Source organism: Chrysochloris asiatica, unplaced genomic scaffold (assembly GCF_000296735.1).
Source record: "Chrysochloris asiatica unplaced genomic scaffold, ChrAsi1.0 scaffold00046, whole genome shotgun sequence".
NCBI classification, from domain to species: domain Eukaryota; kingdom Metazoa; phylum Chordata; class Mammalia; order Afrosoricida; family Chrysochloridae; genus Chrysochloris; species Chrysochloris asiatica.
The window spans coordinates 8,255,249-8,277,325 of NW_006408564.1; the positions used below are offsets into that span (position 1 = coordinate 8,255,249).

Consider the following 22,077-nt stretch of genomic DNA (forward strand, 5'->3'; position numbering starts at 1 on the left):
GTTCTGTGGAACTAAAATGTGTATCTGTTCATTTCAAGTGGCCGTGTTGGAGTCCACGCTGTCTTGTGAAGCCTGTAAAAATGGCATGCCTACCGTCTCCCGGCTTTTACAGATGCCGTAAGTCAATCACGTGCCTTGGTTGTGATTTTGCTAAGTGTGCTAAGGACCTGGCCACTGTGCCCACATGTGTGGTTCCAGAGCAGACTGGATTTCCGTCCTCGCAGTGTCGACGTGACCTGCATGCTGATGATCACCTGCAGCATGACTTCAGGACCCTTTCCTTGTGATGTCTCTGCCACCTTAAGCTGATTATGCCCTTTAATGTGAACATCATGTCACATGTGTCTCTCTGCCTATTAGCATTTTCTGTGTATGTGCATGTGTGCAGGCTGAAGTTTAAGAAGGTCCCAAGGAGGTCCCCCCAAGCATCTCTCTTTTGTGACCCCTCTGCAGCACATCAGTAGGCCACAGCTGTGGATAGTTCACAGGTCACAGGGCCATGAAGGGTCTGCCCTCCAGAAGAAGGACAATGGGTTTCTGGGTTCCCATGCTTTTGTTTGTTCATTTATTCACTGGGTAACATTTATTAAACATCTCACATGGACCCAGCCCTGTGCTAGGGGCTTAGTCCTCAGAAGACATTCTGCCTTAAACAGTGTTGTGAATAGCTAATCAAAGCAGGTGAAACCATGCTTTGAATCTTTCCTTTAGAGACATTTTCTATTCCTTCAGACAACAGAGTGGTTAATAGGTGTTTGGACAGACCTAGGGGTGGGCACTACCTGAGTGACCTGGTGCTAGTTACTTAACTTCTGGAATTTGAGTTTTCTCAACTGTAAAATCGTAATAATAATACTCAGAGGTTGCTGAGAGGATTTGATGAGATGATTCCTAGTGTATTGCCAGTCACTGATTATTACAGATTATTAAACATTATATAAGATTACTGATTGTAAAAATTATTAAAGGTATGGCTTTAGCTTGTAGTCATTGAGTACCTGCTGGGTGACAACACACTGACATTGTGTCCAGGGCCTTTAGCTTGTCTTCAAGAAGAGGAAAGTAGGAAAGGGAACTAGAGAGGAATGGGATGAGCATTAGTTGAGACCCTGCCCTATGCCAGGCAGTGTCCCTGCTTGTTGTATAACAGATGTGGGAAACAAGGAAGAGCCACTGGGTAAGTGCGTGCAGCCACAGTTCAGAGGAAATGGAGACTACATTAGCTTCCTGTCTGCTCTTTCAACAAGTATCTACAGAGGGCCGACTATAGTGTGGTTAAGGTATGTTTCCACTGCTAAATGAAAGGCCTGTGGCTCAAACCCACCAGTTCCTCTACAGAGAGAGACCTGATAATTTGCTCCCGTAAACATTTGGGCCTAGGGAATCCTATGGGACTGTTTTCCTGTCCTGTAGGGTCACTATGAGTCAGAAATGACTGCGCACAACTGGAGTGGAGGCTTTTCTCAGCAGACCAAGCTCCTGCGCCCAGGAAGTGACATTCTAATGTTCAGCAGATGCTGGAGTACAGGCCAATGAACCAGCCACCACCAATGATGCATGTTAATATGGAAAAATGTATCCTCTTAGGGAAAAAAGAAATTTATACAAACTTTTAGAACACAATGCAATCTGTGGTCAGGGATCAGCCTGTATACTACATGTTGACTTATTTGCATTTGCATCCGCAACCCCATTCCAAAGCCCGGAACATTTTCCTCTTTCACATATTTTCTTTGCACGTAAACCTTTCAATTCTGGGCTCCCAGCCCTGAGAAGGGTATCTGAAGCCGTGTGAACTGTGTTCACTTAAAATTTGTTTTCTGGAAGCAAATAGATGTGTGGACTAGGAAGGGGAAAGTTTTGTCCCTTTCCTCAAGAGCCATTCAGGAGAGCACTGTGGGCAAAGTTAACACTGCCATTTCTACTTGTGACGCATTTCCTGTTTTTATTTAAAAAGTGAAATATTCAAGGACGGGATCATTTGTAGCCATTCGGGCACTATTCCACAAAAATTTTAATTCTTGTTTTATACAAAGCAATTCTGAATTACTCATACTATTGTTTTTTATAACATGTTTGAAGAGAAATCCCAAGACCTAAAAGCAGTTTGTTTGTTTTTTTAAAGAGAGCATGAGAAACCCTTTTCTTAGAAGAAAATTATTTATGTGTTAGATTAAAATCAGGACAATTCCTTTCCACTTAACTTGAACATTCATATTCTTGTGAGCTCTAAAATAAGTCGTACCTTCTCTGAGACAAAAAAAAAAGAGAAAGCCAGTTATTCTCTTTAGAAATATCTTTTGCATATATTATTTTAAAAAGTGATTTTTTTCCCCCTAATTACCAATGACATTATTATATAGAATGAGAAGACTGTTGCCCATGATGGGAAAGCAACATCCAGTACACAGTTGGCCCCGTCCCCTCTTAGATAGTAATGAGAGGCTTTCCCTGAGGTCACAGTCACCGGCCTGCAGACTCCTTTGTGTTGGTTGATGAACATAAATGTCTTGAGCCCAGGTGGGGATGTGGTGGGGAGAATTAGGGGGACCTCATGAACTAAAGGTGTCTTAATCTGTTTTGATCTTGTTCTGAGAGTGCACCTGATCTAAGAAGGATTTTTTCCCCTTTGTTTCATTCCTTTACAGATTATTCAGTGACGTTTTACTAACCACATCTGAAAAACCTCAGTTCAAGGTAAAGTAAATTACAGCATTTTTTTGGTTTGTGACTTTTAAATAAATTGATTTTGAAATTTAGCGTTTCTTTGTTTTGGTTGTTTTTAAACCAAAGGAGAAGATACGATAATAGGGAAAAGTTGCAAACAATCTAATCTAATCTGTGCTATATATGTTGGATAAACTTTTTGTTTAATAAAAATAAAATTTATAAAGACACTGTAATAGCATGGAAAATGATTAGGATATAGGCTTAGGGTCAAAAAAGAATAAAATATATGTGTAAAAAAGATCTGTTGTCTATAAAAAAGATAGAAAGGGAGTATCCTGGGGAGCTTTGGAACCTAAGCCCCAGATTGATGCCTAACTCTGCTCTTCTAATACCAGCCCTTTGTCTGTGGCAGGTTTCTCAACCTCATCATTGACATTTGGGACCAGATAATTGATTCTTTGTTTTGAGAGGTTACCATGCATATGGTTAGCCAGCATCCATAGCCTCTACCCGCTAGATGCTGGTACCAGTCTCCATCCCCTCCCATCCCAGTGTGACAGCCGTGTCTCTCCCAGAACATTGTCAAATGACCCTCAGTGGGCAAAGATAACCTCGATGTAGAACCTAATCTCTGAGCCTGTGTGTTTTGGTGAGTGAAGTTGGAAAACAATACCCATTCGGAAGTACATAGTTGTCACTGAACAACTGATCCCATTTGTGGGAAGAGCTGGTTGAGGGCCTGGCTCTCAGCAATGCTCGCTCTCACTGTTGTTCTCGGTGGTACAGCGAAGGGCAATTCTCTTGCTCCTCTCTGTATTCCCCAGAACTGTTAGGATGAAAGCGCCTCAGAAAACCAAAATAAGGTGGGGCTAGAAGATTGTGTAAGTAAGAAAGAAGCTTCCCTCTGCCCTATTTAACCTCTCAGAGGAGTTCTGACAGTAATAACTTCTTTGAATCTCAAGTGGGAAAGAAAAAAGCATTTCAATATATCTTTTCTTTTAATGAAACTCTTCAGGAAATGTATTCAGCCTTGTAAATAAAGAAACTGTCTCCAAGACCGATATTCCATCCCCCAGGATTTAGGGATTATGCTAAAATCTAGCTCTTCTCCTAAGCCGGAGACAGTACCAATATTAATTTCTTATGTATGCATTGAATTGCTGGAAAGATATACAAGAAACTTGTGAGTCCTCAGATGGGAACTAGAGGAGAGACTTTTCACTGTGTATCCTTTCTTACCCATCAACTTTTGAATCATGTCCTTTCTGTTCAAAGCATTTTTAAATGTTTTAAAGAATAATAAGGCCACAAAGTTTCCCATGGTCTGGATGTCCTATGTTTTAAAAGCTTAGAAGCAAACCAGGCTTCTGTTAGGAGTTGTCTCCCAACAGAAGTAGCTTAACCTGGTGAAATTCAGGAAGTACATTTTTCATGGAGAAAAATCCCTGTGGATATCTGAAGTTTACAAAATATTATAATTACTTGAATTAATATATATCATGTTTATTTATGTTTTAATGTTATCCATTTGTTGTTAAAAAGAAGTGTGCTGGGAATGCCAGAAGCATCTGGGGTAGGATTTGTGTGGCCAGGTTACAACTGATTTTACCCCAGATGACCTTCTTCTTGATAAATAACTGTTCCTTCTTTGTAACCAGAGCCCCTGAGACTATGGCCATTTTAATCAGTGGATTATGTAATTTTTCTTTCTTTCAGATCCCCACAAAGTTAAAAGAGGCATTGAGAATTGCCAAAGAATGTATAGAAAAGAGACTGATAGAAGAACAAAAACAGGTAAATTTCGTTGCCCTTTGATCTTTTAGAGTCCCCATCTCTGTCAGATTTGCATGGGATTCACAGTAGCTGGTTTTTGACTGGTTGTTCATCCCCTAAACGTGTTCTGCACGCTTGATCTGAAGCAGGTCCAGGCTAGATGCTGGAACACAGGTAGAATGCTTCACATAGCCCTGTCCTGCAGGAGCTCAGTCCAGTAGGGCCAGCAAACATGTCCAGAAAGGGTGGTCAACCAGGAGGTGGTGGTGGACCATGCTCATGGGCCATGCTCTAAAGATGCCTTGGGCCATACTCATTGTCTGTAAAAGAGAGAAGGGCAGCAAGCGAGGAACTCGAGAAACCAAGGCAGATCAGCTTCCTTCAACATAATCTTCTAGACATCCAGACCCCGGGCAAGGAAAGTTTTTATTCACATAATATGATGAAACAAAACATGTGGGAGAAAGTTTTCACTGGCAAGCTGTCTTTTGTAGGAATGACATACACTTATGGTGGGGTTGTGGTCTCTTAAAGATTCACCAGCATCGAAGACTGACAAGAGCACAGTCACACCATGGTTCTGAGGAAGAAAGAAAAAAGAGAAAGATTTTAGCTCGAAAGGTAAGCCTAGTGTCTTTCTGAATTCCCCCTGTGAATTCTTGAGTGCATGTGAAGAAAGTTCTAGGTTAATGGTACACATTTTATTAATGGCAGATTTAGGACTATATCTCCTTGAAAGCTGAAATTATTTCCAGATGACTGGTTTTCAGCCTTTGACAAAGAGCCACATAGTATCAGCAGAGAAATGGACCATTTAGTTTCCTGGCTCACGGGACTGATTGTGGCATATTATAATTGGGGAAATGGTTGGCCTGAGAGTAAATCCAGCATTCTTGGTTTTACTTCCCCCTTTAGTTTTGGCTTGTGGCTTCTTTGCTGTATTAAGTTATGAGGCCAAATAAGACCTTGTCTGTAACTAGTTTAAGTATGTGCCTGGAAAATATTTCTATTCTAATTTCCAGTTTCACTGTGTTTATTCATTGCATTTCCTCCCCCTTCTTCTATTTATAAAGAAGTCAAAACGATCAGCTGTAGAGAACAGCGAAGAACATTCAGCAAAATACAGCAATTCCAATAATTCAGGTAACCTATTATGGATTGTGGTGGGGCCCAGGAACCAGAGGTCAGGATCAAGAGGTTGCCTTCTAGTGGCCGGTGCAGTAGTGAATGTAGAGGACAAAGGGATTTTGTTCCTAATGAACAACTGTAACACCAGCATTCACAGACTGAACTCAAGGCCTGGAAGGGATCTTAGAGATTATAGGGTAGTTCAGCCTCTTTCCTGACGTCAAGACTCAGTCAATTAAAGACACAGGAGCATTAGCCACGGAGGAGAAAGTGGACTGGATTTAAAATACAAGACTTCCTGTCTCTCAGTGGTGCCTACATGAGCAGAAATGTCTGTAATTTATGCTCTCTGCTCTGGTCCCCACACAGTAAAGGGACAGGTATGGGATGGTGACTCCCTGTGTTCTATTCCTTTCTGAAGGCCCACCTGCATGCAGGGCTCTGTGCTGATGTTATCAGATGCTTAGGAAAATGAGGTAGCTATTGTTGATGGAATTTACAGACCAACCCCAAACCCTGTTTGAGTCACAATTCAGTCTTCTCCCCTTTAAAATTGATACTTTGCTACAGAGCAGTATGAAAACAACCTAGGCCAATTTTTGTGGTAAAATAAATAAAATAAAATAAAAAACCTAGTATTTTATTGGGTGGTATTATGGTGGCTTTGTAGCATAAGCACTAGACTGCAAACCACAAGGTAGGTAGTTTGAGCCTCTGGGATAAAGATGAAATTTTCTGGTGCCCCAAAGATTTACAGCCTCAGAAACCCTGAGTTGGAACTGACTCTACTACACTTAACAACAACTAGGGAGTATTTCTGATAGTGTAAAGGTATTAAACTAGGGGGAGGTGTGACAAATCAGCCCAGTGTCCATGAGGCCAACATGTGCTACAGGTATTAAGTGACGTGGTGGTTGGAGGCATAACTTAGTCACAACAGCTAGTTTTACTTCTTAGGTGTGTGTGCCCAACAACCCAGGAATCATCCAATTATGAAGCTTTGGTTAAGCCTTTGATAGGACCTTTGTATGTGAGAGGGAGGTTTATGTAGGAACCTCCATCTGCTCATTAGAGCTACTTCTAAGTCAGGCCAGGAGAATATTTTCTGGAGATTTCCATGAAACAGGGAGATGCTGAGAACTTGGGAATATTTGAAATATAGCACATTTACTAGGCCCAAAGAAAGCATGTAATGTATGGGAATAGGCCCATTGCTTTAATGTAAAAAAAGGTATTTACTGAATTTCAGGTAAGAAAGGGCCTAGGAAATCCACAAACTGAGCAGGTTTGATCCTGTCATTGAATATCAAACCAATCCAAACCTACTGCTGTTGATTCAATTCAGATTCATAGTCACCCTGTAGGACAGAGTCAAACTGCCACTGTAGGATTTTCAATTCTGTAATCTTTAGGGACACTGACTGCCTCATCTTTGTCCAGTAGAGGGCTGATGGCTGTGAACCCCTGACCTTTTAGTTAGTATTTGAGTCCTTAACCACTGCACCAACAAGGCTTCTTATCTCATTGAGTGTACCAGCTGCTACAATGGAAATCCTCCAGAACACACTATTGGCTGATGGGTGATGTAGGAAATTCCACCTGCTTTGGAGAGGTGCCCACTGGACTGCTCTGTACCTCTCTGTGTCTGTGGCCACTGAGCTTCATTCGTTTATACCAGGAAGAAGCTTGGAGTTAGGAAAAGATATTGTAACCACTTGCATAAGCAGCTAGTTGAGCAAAATGGGTTTCAAAACAGGGCCTGCTGTGGGGAGCAACAGGAGGTGTTGAGCCATTAGTGGCCTGGGGAGGGTGTGCACCTTGCACTGAGGTGGAAGCCTGTGGTCACCTGGCTCAGTCTCTGAATTTTCTCTCCCTTGTTACCTTTTACCAATTGCCGTTGAGTCCATGGCAACCCTGTGGAGTCTCTGGGTGGTGCAAATGGTTAACACATTTGGTTGATAGTCAAAAGGTTGGAGGTTTGAGTCCATTCCAAGGTGCCTGGCATCTACTTCTAAAAGATTAGCCTGTTCTACCTGACACATATGGGGCATCAGGAGTTGGAGTTGACTTGAAGACAACTGTTGTTTTTTCAATCACCTTTACCACCAGGTCCACACTCTTAAGTCAAGTGCAGAGTCCCAGATGATGGTGGGTCCCCACTCAGGCCAAAATTATAACGTCTTTCATTAGTTCTCATGAGGGTCTCTCTGTGTTTCTCTTAGCAGGCTCTGGGGCCAGCTCACCTCTCACGTCCCCGTCATCACCAACTCCACCCTCTACTACAGGTTAGTAAAGGAGGTAAAAACCCATGCCCCCCTCCTTCACACCCACCCAAGGAGCATGTCTCTTCCAGCACCAACCCGGCTTTGCAGGGTTAGGTGGTAGAAGCCGGCTGCCCAGGTGGCCTGCCTTGTCAGAGCCCACTTCTTATGGGAGCCCTTCCATAATGCCAGTCTTGTGATGGAGCACATCTGAAAAGATACCTAGGTATGAGAATGAAACCCGCCACCAAGTTTCTGATTTCCTGAGGTGCTTTTTGTGTTTTATTCTGCTCTGTAACATATTTAATTACCTGAATATTTTTTTCTTTGTCAGGTCTTTGTTTCACCCTTGTGAATTAAATCAGATACTATCAGTTTTGTTTGAAAAATGTACCAAGCATTTACCTTGGGGAGTACTTACAAAAAAATGTCGATAATTCTGTGGAGTGTATTTAGAAGATTATGTTTCTTCTTTCCTCTTTGGACTAAGATCGCTCTCCTATCCATTTTGTGAGCATGGTAGAAGCACATTGTTGTTGTTGTTGTTGTTGTTGTTGTTGTTGTTGTTATGTGCCGCAGAGTCAGTTCCAAGGCTGAAAATATTTACAGGAGCAGAAAGCCTCATCTTTTTCTCACGGAACAGCTGGTAGTTTTTAACTGCTGACCTTACAGTTCGCAGCCCAATTCGTACCACTACGCTACCAGAGAGTATCTCCTTTCACTACTTAAATGAACTGAGTGTTCTGGGTGTCCAAGGAGCTGGTTGTGTCACTCAGTTTGTCCTTGTGCGTGGAAGGGTCTCGGCAGTCATTTGAAGGGAGACTCATTAGCTGAGTTTGATTTAAGAGTTGATGATACTGTTTTCATTTAAAGCAGAACCCAGGAACTAGCCAAGCATAGTACCCGATTGCTCCCAAATGCTTCTAACTGACCCTTTGAAAGATGACAGCAAGCCAGTGCAAGGTGACTAGTTTGAGCAATGTACTTCTGGCTGAGGATGGCTACTGGTGACTTAGTGCTGGTTTTCAGTAGAAAGAAGAGCTGGTTTTCAGTAGCAAAGTTATCTGGCTCATTGTTGGTGTTGTGTATGCCATCAAGTCATTTATGACTCGGAACAGTCCTGTGTACAACAGAACGAAACACTGTCTGGTCCTGCACCATCCTAACAATTGTTGTTACACTTGAACCTAGTGTTGCTGCCATTGGGCCAGTCCATTTCGCTGGGGGTGTTCCTCTTTTTCGCTGACCCTCCTCCACTTTACTGAGCGTTATGTCCTCCTCCAGGGACTGGTCCTTACTGACAACATGACCACAGTATGAGAAACAAAGTCTCCCCTTCCTGGCATCTAAGTACTTTTCTCCACCACATGCTTGTTTGTTCTTCTAGCAGTCCATGGTACCTTTAATATTCTTCTCCAGCACCATAGCGCAAAAGCATCAATTCTTCTACGGTCTTCCTTATTCACTGTCCAACTTTCACATGCATATGAGATTATTGAAAATACCATGGCTTGGTCAGGTGCACCTTAGTCCTCAAACTGACATCTTTGCTCTTCAACACTTTAAAGAAGGCTGTGCAACAGATTTGCCTAATGCGATAATGTGTTTGATTTCTTGACTGCTGTTTCCATGTGCTTTGTTAGTGGATCCAATCAAAATGAAGTCTTTGACAACTTTGATCTTTTCTCCATTTATCATGATGTTGTTTATTGGTCCAGTGGTGAGGATTTTTGTTTTCTTTACATTAAAGTGCAACCCATACCAAAGAGTGCGGTCTTTGATCTTCATCAGTAAGTAAGAGATGGTATTCTCTTCCCTATCTGAGTTTGTCAGCAACTTTTACAAGAAAACTTCTAGGTATTGTTCAAGATAAGGAATAGGTTTCTTTGCCTTTTGTAGAAATGACCTATATAGGCTATTCAAAAATTTCTGAATAGCCACTGCCCAGACCATGTTTTCTAGCATACAGGATATCACTTAGACATGTTAAAGAGATTGAAGCAAATCCACAGTGAGATTTCATGTTGTTTTGTGCTGTGAACTCATTCTGACTCATACTGACCCTATAAGACATAATAAAGCTGTCCCCTAGGGTTTCCTAGGCTGTAATATTTTAGGCCAGCAAATCACCGTTGTTTTTTTCCCCATGAGACAACTGGTGGGCTCAAACTGTCGACCATTTGGTTAGTGGCCAAGCACTTTTAAGTGTGTGCTCCCAGGATCCTTTAACAAAGGCAGTGTGTGTTGAGAGGCACAAAACACCTAACTGTGGATCAGATGTGGCCCTGGGAAGTTAATTGCCAGGTCTCATCTTTAAATACGTTAGGGAATTCAGTCTGTTAGAAGTTCTTTTGTGAATCTTCTAATTTACCTGGCTTTTGACTGGGAACTTTCACAAGCAGGCTATCATGGGATGAAGTAACTTTCAGAATGTTGTGTTAGGTGCAGTTGAGTCCGTTTAGACTCATAGCAACCCTGTATAGGGTTTCTGAGGAGCAACTGGTGAGTTTGAACCACCAGCCTTTCAGTTAGCAGTCCATGCTTATCCTACAGCATCATACCAAAGGGGAAGGAAAAAGAGAATTCTTTTGTTATGTTAGAAAACTTTGTCTGAGATGAGAGAAGCAATGGGAGCATTACTGTGAATTTGATAATACGTAAACGAGTCTTGGTGTGGCACTGTGGGTTAATGCACCAGACTGCAAAGCCGTTTGAGCTGCGAGGTTGGCGGTTCCAGCTCACCAGCTGCTCCTCGGAAACCCTATGTAGGGTCGCTATGGGTCGATATCAACTCGATGGCACTTAACAACAAAAGGAGTCCTGGTGTGGCACTGTAGGATCAGCAGTGAATTGCTAACTGCAAGGCCAGCAATTCAAACCCGCCCGCTGCTTCTTGGAAACCCTATACAGGGCCACTGAGTCAGTGCTGGCTTGATGGTATTAACAAGAACAACAGTCTGAAGGGGAACTGTTCTGACTCAGAGGGAAAATATCTAAAGCCCCAAGCAAGGTCGGCAGTTCAAACCCACCTGGAAACCTTACACAGTCAGAACCTACTCAACAGCACTTAACAACAAGAAGCAAATATTTGCATGTTCTTTCCTTTGTCTCCTTATTTGATTTCTTGATGAAATTACCTGATTCAGCCTCAAAGATTATGCTCTGACCTCTGCTGGGCATTTATTATAGCACGTCTTATAAAAATGCAACTAATATTAAGCCCAAGGAGTTCTGGTGGCGCTGTAAGTTAGATGGTGGGCTAACCACAGGGTCAACAGTTCAAACCCACCAGCTGTTTTGCAGAGGAAAGATGAGGCTGCCTGTTCCAGTAAGATTGACCGTCTCAGAAACCCTAAGAAGCAGTTCTCTATCATTGGGCAAGTCACTATGAGTCAGAATCAACCCGATGACAGTCCTGTAATATTAAACGAGTCCCTGATGGTGCAGTGTGAAGTGCTCAGCTGCTAGTTAGAGGGTCACTGTGAGTTGGAATTGACTCGATGGCACACAACAGCCACAACACTGGTAAACATCTGACTGTCCGTCTAGCATCTCAGGCCCTAAGTGGGACATGCACAGTGAGTTTAGTCATTGTAGTCAAGATGCACTCATCAAGTGCCTGCAGTGGGCCAGACTAGGCCCCAGCCCTCATGGAGTCCAATCTCTGCTTCCTCTCAGGAGCTCCAAACATGAACATTCCAGCAAATCTGTCCTTGGGGTCTGGCCATAGTAATTTTTCTCCCAGTGGTGCCCCTCTTACACAGAGGGTCTCCACTGGAAAAGTTAGTCCACCAACAAGCAACATGTTGAATTTCTGTTTTGTGCAAGGCACCAGGGAGATACAATCAGGTGGCTGAGCCCAGAGGAGCTGTCAGTAGATCCTGGTTAAGGATTTGCATAGACTTGCCCTGCCTTCAAAGCCTCAGTAGGATGAGATCCAGATTCTCCAAGTGCAGGAGGCTCAGCTTTCTCACTTCCTCACTGCATGCTGCCCATGTTGCTATAGGAATCGTCTTTACTCTAATATCTGACTTGATTTCCAGGCACGTTTATGGTTTTTGAAAAAGCATGCTGATCTGGGAACTACATAAAGGGTAGTGTTTACCAGCTTTCTGATGATGAAAAGCAGTGTTCCTAAGAAATAAAGGGAAATTTGTTTTCCAATGTCAGCATTCATAAAGAATCCTGCTAAAAGTAGCCCCCCAAGTGCAACCCCATTGGGAACCCTTGAGAACTGCACCGTGAGTCAGGGAATCTAAGCTCCAGTGAGGGCTACCACTTGCTAGTACTGGAGCCTTGGGCAAGTCCCTTGGTCTCCCTGTCCTTGAGGCTTCCCAAGGAAGGATAATCACAGTGCCTGCATCTCATCAGGTTATTATAAAACTCAGTGAGTTACACATATTAAGGTTTAAAAAAGTGCCTGGCACACAGTAAGCCCTCGGAACACCTTGAGTGAGTCACTTTCCACATTTGTTTTTCATAATTGCCACTGTAAAAGGCACAGGAATTGGAGAGACCACCTCACACACTCCTTCTAATTAAGCACACTCAGATTCCACTGTGTGGATCGTTACCCCTTGACAGTATATTCCAAAGTAGATGAACTTAGGCAAGTCCAGACTGGCAGCAGTTCCTCGCCTCTTGAAACCATCTGTTTTAAAAAGGCACATTGCTGGCAGCTAAGGGAGGTCTTAGGCTCAGTTACTTTTACTGTTGTTGTTAAGTGCTGTCAAGTCAGTTCTGACTCACAATGACCTTATACACAACAGAATGAAACACTGCCAGTCCTGTGCCATCCTCACAATAATTGTTAGAACAGTTGAGCCCATTGCTGCTGCCACTGGGCTAGTCCATCTTGTTGGGAGTCTTCCTCTTTTTCGCTTACCAAGTGTGATGTCCTTCTCCATGGACTGGTCCCTCCTGTTAATATGTCTGAAGGAAGAGAGATGAAGTCTGGCCATCCTGACTATTAAGGAGCATTCTGCTATACTTCTTGCACCACAGATGTGTTTGTCCCTCTGGCAGTCCATGATACTTGTAATATTCTTCTCCAACACCATAGTTCAAATGTATCAATTCTTCTACCATCTTCCTTTTACTTTTAGGATGGGGCAAAATGACAGGCATTCCTAAGAGGGGGTCTTATACTCATGTATCCTTTCCATCAGAAGCTCTACCCTCTCCTTTTTTCTTACTCCAACCCTCTCCATGGTACCTCCACCTGAAGTCCTTAACAAAGGGATGAGAGAACTATCTCCCTACATTCCACTGAGTGGTCATTCCATTGAGTGAGGCAAGCTTTCTGAAAAATTTCAGTGAGAATATTCCTAGCACTTTCTTTTCTGCTAAAGGTTATGTTTTCTACTTCTGGAAGGTTACTTTTATCATGAACTTTAAAATTCCATATCCTGACTTACTTCTTGGTAAATGTCACTTACTAATATTGACTCTCGGTATTCAGAGAGCTGAGTGGTTTAGAAGTTCCTCATTTACAACACACGCCGATAATCCCTTCTGTGGCTCTGAGAGCTCTCAGACCCTGCCTTTTTAATTTTTTATTGCTAAAAACATTTGCAAAAGAGCACGTTAGAAAAACTAAGCAAGCAGGAGGCTCTGTGTTGTTAGTTTGTACTACTAATGCCTAACATCTACAAAGGGGCTTCAGAAAGTTTGTGGAATTTTTGAATTAAAAGATAATGGGATTTTTCCATGAACTTCTTAGAGCCCCCTCGTATTTTGAGGATTTATTTTGTGCCAGTCATTCTTGCTGCTTTTTAAAATTCTCGTGACTTTCCTCCTAATCACTGTGGGTGGATGAGGAAACTGAGGCTTTGACCGAACTTAAGGGACTTGACCAAGGCCACACAGCTGGGGTGTGGTAAAGACAGGACTCAAAGTGGGCTCTGCCCTGGTTCATTTGGCATGCAGATCTGTGCCAAGTGCCTGCCCTCCTTAACGTACCCTCCAAGACCCATGCTGCTAACCACAGTGCTAGCTGGAATGGGAACAACCCTAAATGTAGGCTGGAAAACCTAGGTCTACCACTTACCTGAAGTGACCTTGGACAAGTAATTTCCCTTCTGAAGCGGTTTTGTTTTTTTAAGAATCCCTGCTCTTTAGTAAGTAGATAATGCACACTACAAGGCTTTGCAAAGAGTGAAGTCCTACCACATACACACCATGAATGTCCCTGAAATTGGAGACTCCTAGTCCCTCTCTTTTCGGCGTATAATTTTACAAGCAACAATTTTGGAAAGAGAGAACTGGCAATTTGTGGAAACCCCAGTCTGTAAGAATGGTTGATGAGAAAGCTGGCTTTAAAAGCTGGATTGCTGAAGGAAGGAAAGCAGGCTTCTGGGCACTGGAGTGACTGGGACCATAATAGCAGGAAGGAAGGCTAAGAGTGAATAAGACACAAAAGAAATGATTTACACTCTTGGAGTTTGTAGAATTTGCATAGCCAGATCAAAGTGCAAAACCCACGTCAGACTCAAAATCCATGCCTGGCCATGAGAATTCCTTCTTTTTGTACCAAAACTATGCATGCATACCTCAGTCACTGTTTAGAAGGAGGGGTCTGCCCTGCCGATGCATCTCTGAAGAGTGTTCTGACTTGTCCTCTCACTGCCTACTTCAGCCACCTGCCTACTCACTGCCTCATTCTCCACCCCCTTAGGCCAAGGGTATGAGTTCCTTCTCTTGTGTGGTTGGAAGAGGAGGGGCAGTATTCCCAGCATCCTTGGTATCATCTGGACCTGTTCCCCATCTGAGGGGTCTGTGCCCCATATGGGCCTTCCTGCCCCTCCCCAGGGGAAGTAATTTTCTTCTGGACAATAGAACAGAGTTGACTCATTAGGAACTCTGAGAGTTACTGTCTGGAAAGCCATTGTCCTTTACATTTAACCTAAAATCTAGTCAGTTAACTACAAAGAAAACAGGTGTTTGCCATACTTTTTTCTGTTTTTAATGGTTTCATAGCCGTAAGTAAGGAGCTCTGCTGATGCGATTAGTTAAGTATTGGGTTGCTAATTGAAACATGAGTGGTTTGAACCCACCACATGGGAGCAAGCTGTGGCCATCTGATGCTATAAAGATTCCCAGCCTCAGAGACCCTGTGGAGCAGGCCTCCTCTGTCCTGTCGGGTCTCTGTGAGTAGGAATCTGCTCAGCAGCAGTGGGCTGCGTTTGGCTGGCTTGAGTAAGGTAATGCTGCTTCCCCCAGACCACTAGCCTAATTTACCCTCCAGACCACATGCAGCCTTTCAGGGGAGCGACCCTGGCTTCTTCGCAGGATGCTGCTGCCTCAGGAGCTCAGCCTTAGCAAGACTTGCCCTGTTCTCATGCTCAGGGGTGGGTCACCAGTAAGCAAGGTAAGCACGGGCTTACTTGGGTTTACTTAGTAGTTTAACTACAGATTAGTAACTAAACCCAAATAAGCCTGTGCTTGCCTTGCTTGTCAAGTAATCTGCCCCTGCCGTGTTCCTTCCAACGTCAAAATGACAAGTCTCATCTTAGACTACAGAAAACTTACTTGGCATAAAGTGATTTTTAATTTTTCTTCCCTCTTGATAAACTGTCTTTACTTAGTAACAGAATATACTCCCCACCTGCATCTTTCCTTTCAGGGGAGGTAAGATCTCCTGAAGTAACAGTTGTGCTTGTACCTAAATAAGAACAGCATCCTGAGAAAGGCTGTGTGCCTACAGGCAGGAGACTGGTTTGCAAACTTTGCCCTTTGGACATTTTAAATGAATATATCTTTTCTGTTTTGTATTTGTACATCTAAAAAGAAAAAAAGGGAATAGATGTAAATACTGTTAACTGATGGTACACCGGAGGGGATTATAAAAACTGCAGTGAAAGAAAATATGATTGATTAAATGTAAAACTGATAATCTGCCTTGTAAACTTTCACTCAGTTCACAATAAAAGCTTTATAAAAAAATAAAAACCAAAACAGTAGCACCTAACTAGCTCACAGGAGGGTGGGGGGGACAGGCAAAAAATGTGAAGGGGAAAGCGAATCACTGGTTACACGATTAGTCCTTGTGCCATATTGTAAGAAAAGGTCACAATTGTGCCTTCAAACCAATGCATTTCATAGTTTGTTGAAGTACTCCTTAGTTTTGCAGTGAGAATAATCAGCATGTGACGCAGACTAATCTTTTACTGTCTCTTACTGTTTGATCAAATGATACTAAAATCTGAATAATGACTTGTGTCTCCCCGCCTCCCTCTCTCTTTCTCTTTGCTGGTTTCAGTAGAGCATGCACCATTCTGAAGGTGAATTTTCGGTAAAGTACGCTATGCTGACTTCTCTAACTTTAAAGATGCTCTGTTTCTATATGTGAAATGGGACCCAGTGTGCCTCGATCAAAGAGATGAGCAAGTAGGAAGGCAGATCTGACACTAGTTCCTGATCTGAACATTTAAATGAAATACAGCATCTTTAAAAAGCATGCCCCCTGCCACTGACTTCATCTTTATTCATTTCATTTTCATTATGCCCTTCAAAATCTTCATCTTCAGTCTAATTTTAATTAAGAAAGAAGCCTTTAAAAGGACTCTAAAACCTGCAAATCTACTGCATGGCATTTGGACATGTTTTAATTTTGGAAACCATGCCTCTCAAAGTCATGTCGCTGCTAAAATATTGGTTCTTAGTTACTCCAGTGAAGGCATAAAGGTGGTCGACAGTTGAAATCTTGGTTATAGGGAGGCAACTTAATGACTTTATAACTGACACTAGGGAACACAGGTCTTTTCTGTAAGCATCCTTAACCATTGTCCCAAGAGCTGGAGGCTGCATGCTTCTGGGGGTCACATTCTCCATCCTCTCCTAAGGGTGGTGGGTAGATCTGGTGTGGGTTGGTGGCCACTTGGCCTTCCAGCCTACATGTATGGACCACAGACCACATGACTGCCCACTGCTGAAATTGTACCCTAGTGAAGTGGGCCCTCATGTGTCCTATCCATGAGGCTGTCAAAGCTCTTTCTGGAAGCCATCTGTCCCCTCCTGCCAGGACCTTGGTCCCATGGCCATGTTCCCATCTGGTCTGGTGCAGGGGATATTGCTGGGTCTCAGGGCTTCTGTGCAAGAGAAGGTGAGACTGGCCTGAATGGAACTAGAGCATGTGGTGAGTCCTAGGTGCCCCGCCCAGTTTGTATTTAAGGATCACACTTTTTGCCACATGAGAGCTCTGCATGGATTGACAATATGGAGAGCTGAATTCACAGGTCAGTCCCCGGGCTTGGGAGGGACAGCTGGCTCTGTCATGTTGACCTTCCTGGCAGGAGCGGTACATCACACATTCACTTTTTTTTTTTTTTTTCCCTTGACCATTCAATGCCCTGAATCACTTCTTATAATTCTGAAACCTGTTATTGTATGCTGATATTTTTGAAAGCTGTGTGAACTCAGTAGCTAATCTGACATGGAATCTGTCAGGTCTTGTCTGAGGCCCAGGGATAAGGGACATCAGAGACCTCTTAGGGCTAGAGGTGGGGTGTGGAGAGCACTCACTCACATTTGAGGAAGTAGAGAAGTCAGGCTTTCAGCACCTGTTCCCAGGTGTGTCACAGGCCAAAGAGTTAACTCTGAACTTGACCCTTGTTAACCTTCCCTATCCAGACCTGTATCTATGGAAGATAGCAAGCGCTTAAATTGTGCCCCTGTTCTAACACCAGAAACTCCCTACCCCACCCCCCATCTTTTAGATGGCTTTATTGTAACATCAGCTCAAAAATACAAGTCAGGCTCATTCATCTTTTGCTTGACACACAGTGGCACTGCATGGAAATTACAACTTCACTTTCCTTGCTTCCACTGATGAAAGCTAACCTAGGATGGACTCAAAGTCATTTTTTTGGTTTTTCCCTTTCTACAGTCAGCAAGGAGCTCTGGTAGCGTAGTGGTTACGAATCGGGCTGCGAACCTTAAGGTCAGCGGTTCGAAACTACGAGCTGCTCCGTGGGAGAAAGATGAGGCTTTCTACCCCCATAAAGATTTACACCCTCGGAAACCCTGTACAGGGTCGCTATGGGTCGGAACCGACTCGATGGCACTTCACAACAACAACAACAACAGTCAGCAGAGCAAGATCATATAACCAGAAAGGCTTTAACCCAGGAAGGCTCTCACATTTAGTTTTACCTAAACTGCTATGGTTCATAGAAAATGTTCAATGGCGCCCTCCTTCAGGTGGCACCCAGGGTACGTGCCACCTCTGCCATGCCTTAGATCTGCCTCTGTCCCATTACCTTTGTGCTGTAACTTAGCCCCAGTGGCCTTTGAGAGACTGCAGACCATGGACAAGGCAAAAAGAAAAGGCCAAAGAACATCCATTGGATACAGCTCATAGGAATAGACTATGAATCGCCAGGTCTCTGTTCCTGCTTCATCCACTTTTAATGTTCTGACTCCTTGACCTCTTCTCTCTTTCCAGAATGTTCTTAACTGACAAGTAAAGCTCTGGCCTTCCTTGCCTGGTGATATAGTACACATCAAGGTTCTCCATAGTTATCCCAGGCCCAGTAAAAACAAAAAACCCAAATGGACCAACCCTCTGGGAATGGCCATGTGGGTGATATTAGTCGTTATCCTTTGAATGAGCAGTCTCTTCCTTCATCAGCAACCCCAATGAAGAGATCTTCAGCCCCGTATTTGCTTTACAGGTGCAGGTTGCACTGTAGCACTTAGGACGTATATTTATTTACACAACCTTCATTTTCAAAGACATTGATTCATTTCAAGTGGTGACAGTTTTAACCTTTACTTGGAAAATGGAGATCCATTTCATGATCCCCAGTCCAGAACTCCCAAACTCTGTGGTAGTGGATGAGTAGTGAATCAAGTGCCTCCTAATGAGGCTTGGTTCCCCCAAGAGCCAAGTAGTTAGTTGTATTTCATGCCAAAGCCACAGCCCATACTTGAACCCAGGGCCCCCAGTTCCTCATGCCCATCTGGAACTTCTTGAGCTCCTGGTCTGGAGGGGTGGCTGGCTCTTTCCATTCTAGGAAAGTACCCTTCAGAGGAAGGCTTTCCTCACATACTGATTCTCCTTGGATTTCTCACCTCAACTGTCATTTCAGATTTTAAAGACCTGTTTGCTTTTCTGTGTGACCCTGTGACCTTAAGCCTGGAGCATTTTCCCACATGCACTGTAGACTAAAACTTCATTCACTCGTTCTTTGTTATTGTATAAAGCCAATGAAAATTGCATTTTGTTCATTTGTCTGTATTTTATCTTTATTTGTATCACTACATTATCATCATCTGAGAATTCCATGATTGCAAAGCATGAGTATGCTTGTGTGATTTTTAAATTTCAGCTGCCTTAGGTTTGGGTAAAAGATGTCAAGGAAGGTAAGTGGTTTTCGGTGAATTGTAAAAGTTTATCTACTTTCTGTCATGCTTGATAAAAAGGGTGTGCTTCTATTGAGTATTTTATTGGTGATCTGAACAACCCATCCATCTGAACTCAAGGGGTGATTGGTTACCTTTACCTATTATGATCACAGCTCAGGAGCAGTTTTGGGGGTAAATCACCTATCAACAAGCCCCCTTAGTGTAGATCTAGGGGTGGGTGGAGGAAAGAGACAGCAACAGATGGCAGAGTCATTCATGGAGAGCGGTAAAAGTTCAGAGCAGATGGGACAGCTAACACTGTGGAAAGTTCTTGTAGAAAGAATCTTTTCTGGACCTGATGATTATTTTGTCCTGAGAGGACAATTCATTCATTGATTCAAAAACATAAAATTCAAGTTACAAGTGCCTGGAAACTGAGGGAAGTTTTAGATACCTGCCCAGTTTCCCTTTCCTCCCCCACCATGGTTGTTGTTGATGTTAAGTGCTGTCAAGTCGGTTTTGACTCACAGAGACCTTGTGTAGGGTTTCTGAGGAGCAGCTTGGAACTGGCTGCCTTGTGGTTCGCAGTCCAGTGCTCGTCAGTCCTATAGCACCACACTGGGAGCCCCCCACTGGGGTAGAGCTCCACATTCTAGTCTTTTCTGATGCTTCAGCAACAGCCCACATGTTCCATTCTGCTCCTCAGTTGGACCACAGTGGAGAGAACAGTGCTTGAAGAAGACTCACCCCTGAGAATGCTATTAAAGGGAGACCCTTCTGCCCCCTGCTTTGCATTGCTTACAGTTATTATTATTTTATGATTCTTTCATGCAGCATAATAGGAAATAGTTATTCAAGACAGATTCCCTTGGGGTAAAACACAACCCAGCAGGCACTGGCTTCCTGCTGGGAATCCTGTGTGCTTTGTCACTTTATACTAAATCACATCCTTCAAATATTGTGCATGTTGGAACAGCTGAAGAAGTGTTCATCTCTTATTAGTAGTTGACATTCTGGTAACTTAACTGTGTGCATACAGAGGTCTGTCTGTAACTGTAGGAACAGGTGGGGCTGCTCGGGACCTGGATAAGCAGCCGAGGAAGTCTTGTGATGAGACCATGACTAAAATTTGGAAATGTAGTAGAGCCTCATGTATGCAGGGAGAATATCATCATGCAGAGATTCATGTGGGAGTGCTGTGGCTCCATAGGCTGGAATGTTCACCACAGTGTTAGCACCTTGAGCCCACCAGCTGTTCAGTGGGAAGAAGAGGAGGCTTTCTGCTCCCACAGAGATTTACACCCTCAGAAACCCTACACTGGGTTGTTATGTGTCGAAACTGACTCAGTGGTACTTAACAACCACAACAGCAATAGCTTCATGTAGTCTGATACATGTTAAGACCATCTTTGCTCATGTGACTACTATTTGGGGACAATGACTACATTTAATTAATTCTCTTTGGGTGCTTCTAGTTTCCTAGTTCACTATTTATTTTTAAAAGCGCATAAGCTACTTTATCTCGGTGCCTCTGAAGGAAAGCATTTGCAGTCTTGCCAAAGTCTGTTTTGCGCAGCCTGGTGTGGCGTGCTGTAGGATGAGCGCTAGGCTACAAGGCCGGTTTGAACCACAAGATCAGTGGTTCAGACTCACAGTCTGCTACTCGGAAATCCTTTACAGGGTCACTGAGTCGGAACCGACTTGACAACACTTAACAACAACAAGCATATCTGGCATGGTGCCATAGGATCAGAACTGGACCGCAAGGTCGGTTTGAAGTGCAAGGTTGGCAGTTAAAACTCACCACCTGCTCCTTGGAAACTCTATACAGGGTCGCTGTGAGTCAGAGCCGATTTGACGGCACTTAACAACAACAAAGCAGGCATACAGGATGGACTGAAGAGGTGACCACTGACTGCCCCGTTTTCCTCTGCAGGGACATCAGCATTGCCTTCACCTCCTCCGCCACCACCACCACCACCACCAGCAGCTCCCTTGCCTCCTGCCAGCACAGAGGCACCTGCAAACCTCCCACCCCAGGCTGTGAATGGTGTGAGCCGAGGGGCCTTGCTCAGCTCCATCCAGAATTTCCAAAAAGGAACTTTGAGGAAAGCCGAAACCCGTGATCACAGTGCTCCTAAAGTTGGCTGAAACTTCTTGTTTACACACAGAGGGCAAAGTTCTTTTTTTTTTCTTTTTCCCCTTCCTGCCCCAAGCCCCTAAAGTACCCTCTCCCTGGATAAATCATTGCTGAGCCAGTACAACCACATACTATTTTACAGGTACTCATGTAAGAGGCTTTTCAAGAGAGAAATATTCTTGAAAATAATGGAAGAAAGTCAGGCTGGCATTACCGACTTGAGAGAAGAAATATTTTGCTCCTTTATTACCATTTGGAACGAGTCATGCTCATCCTCAAATGGACATCTTTTTGGGACAGCAGCATATTGAAATCACTATTAACATCAACTGAAGGAAATAGACAAAAAGAAAAAAGCAGCAGCAGTGACAATATTCAGTCACAGCAGTGAACGGCCTGTGTGTTGCAATCCCTCTCATTCCATGAGATTCCATAAGACAGCTCCTAGAAGCATTCCTTTCCTAGTTCATTTCTGTATTCTGAAGCATCTGCTGGTTATTTCTTAGGTAGCTCCCATGTTTGCTATTTGGATTTCTTCATAGACGTTCACACACCGTAGCCCACAATATAGTCGCTGAGGTCAGAGAGGTCATTAGAGTTGTACATTTTCCCCCCTGGATAGAATGGGGAAAGCTGGGTGCATTCTAACAGGAATCCCTCTGAGTTATAGAACTCAGGACTGCTGTAGCAAATACCCTAGACCCCTAATTCTGTTAGGCTGTGTTAAAGCAAACAAAATACATTGACATCAGAAAAACC

General features: G+C 43.4%; 1 protein-coding gene across 8 annotated transcripts in view; it reads left to right on the plus strand.

The window, feature by feature from the left end:
• The window catches only part of PXK (PX domain containing serine/threonine kinase), a 152,424-nt gene extending 130,895 nt beyond the window's left edge, over positions 1-21,529 (plus strand). Inside the window, exons 10-17 of one of the 8 annotated variants that reach the window (XM_006862088.1) lie at positions 39-117; positions 2,649-2,697; positions 4,387-4,464; positions 4,978-5,064; positions 5,517-5,586; positions 7,794-7,856; positions 16,093-16,125; positions 21,115-21,145. In XM_006862088.1, the coding sequence (XP_006862150.1) occupies positions 39-117; positions 2,649-2,697; positions 4,387-4,464; positions 4,978-5,064; positions 5,517-5,586; positions 7,794-7,856; positions 16,093-16,112 (446 nt within the window). In that variant the 3' untranslated portion in view covers positions 16,113-16,125; positions 21,115-21,145. Of the gene's footprint in view, positions 1-38; positions 118-2,648; positions 2,698-4,386; positions 4,465-4,977; positions 5,065-5,516; positions 5,587-7,793; positions 7,861-15,000; positions 15,015-16,092; positions 16,126-21,114 lie in introns of all 8 variants that reach the window. The other 7 variants (XM_006862084.1, XM_006862087.1, XM_006862083.1 and 4 more) reach the window with 7 other exon arrangements.
• The last annotated feature ends 548 nt before the right edge of the window (positions 21,530-22,077 follow it).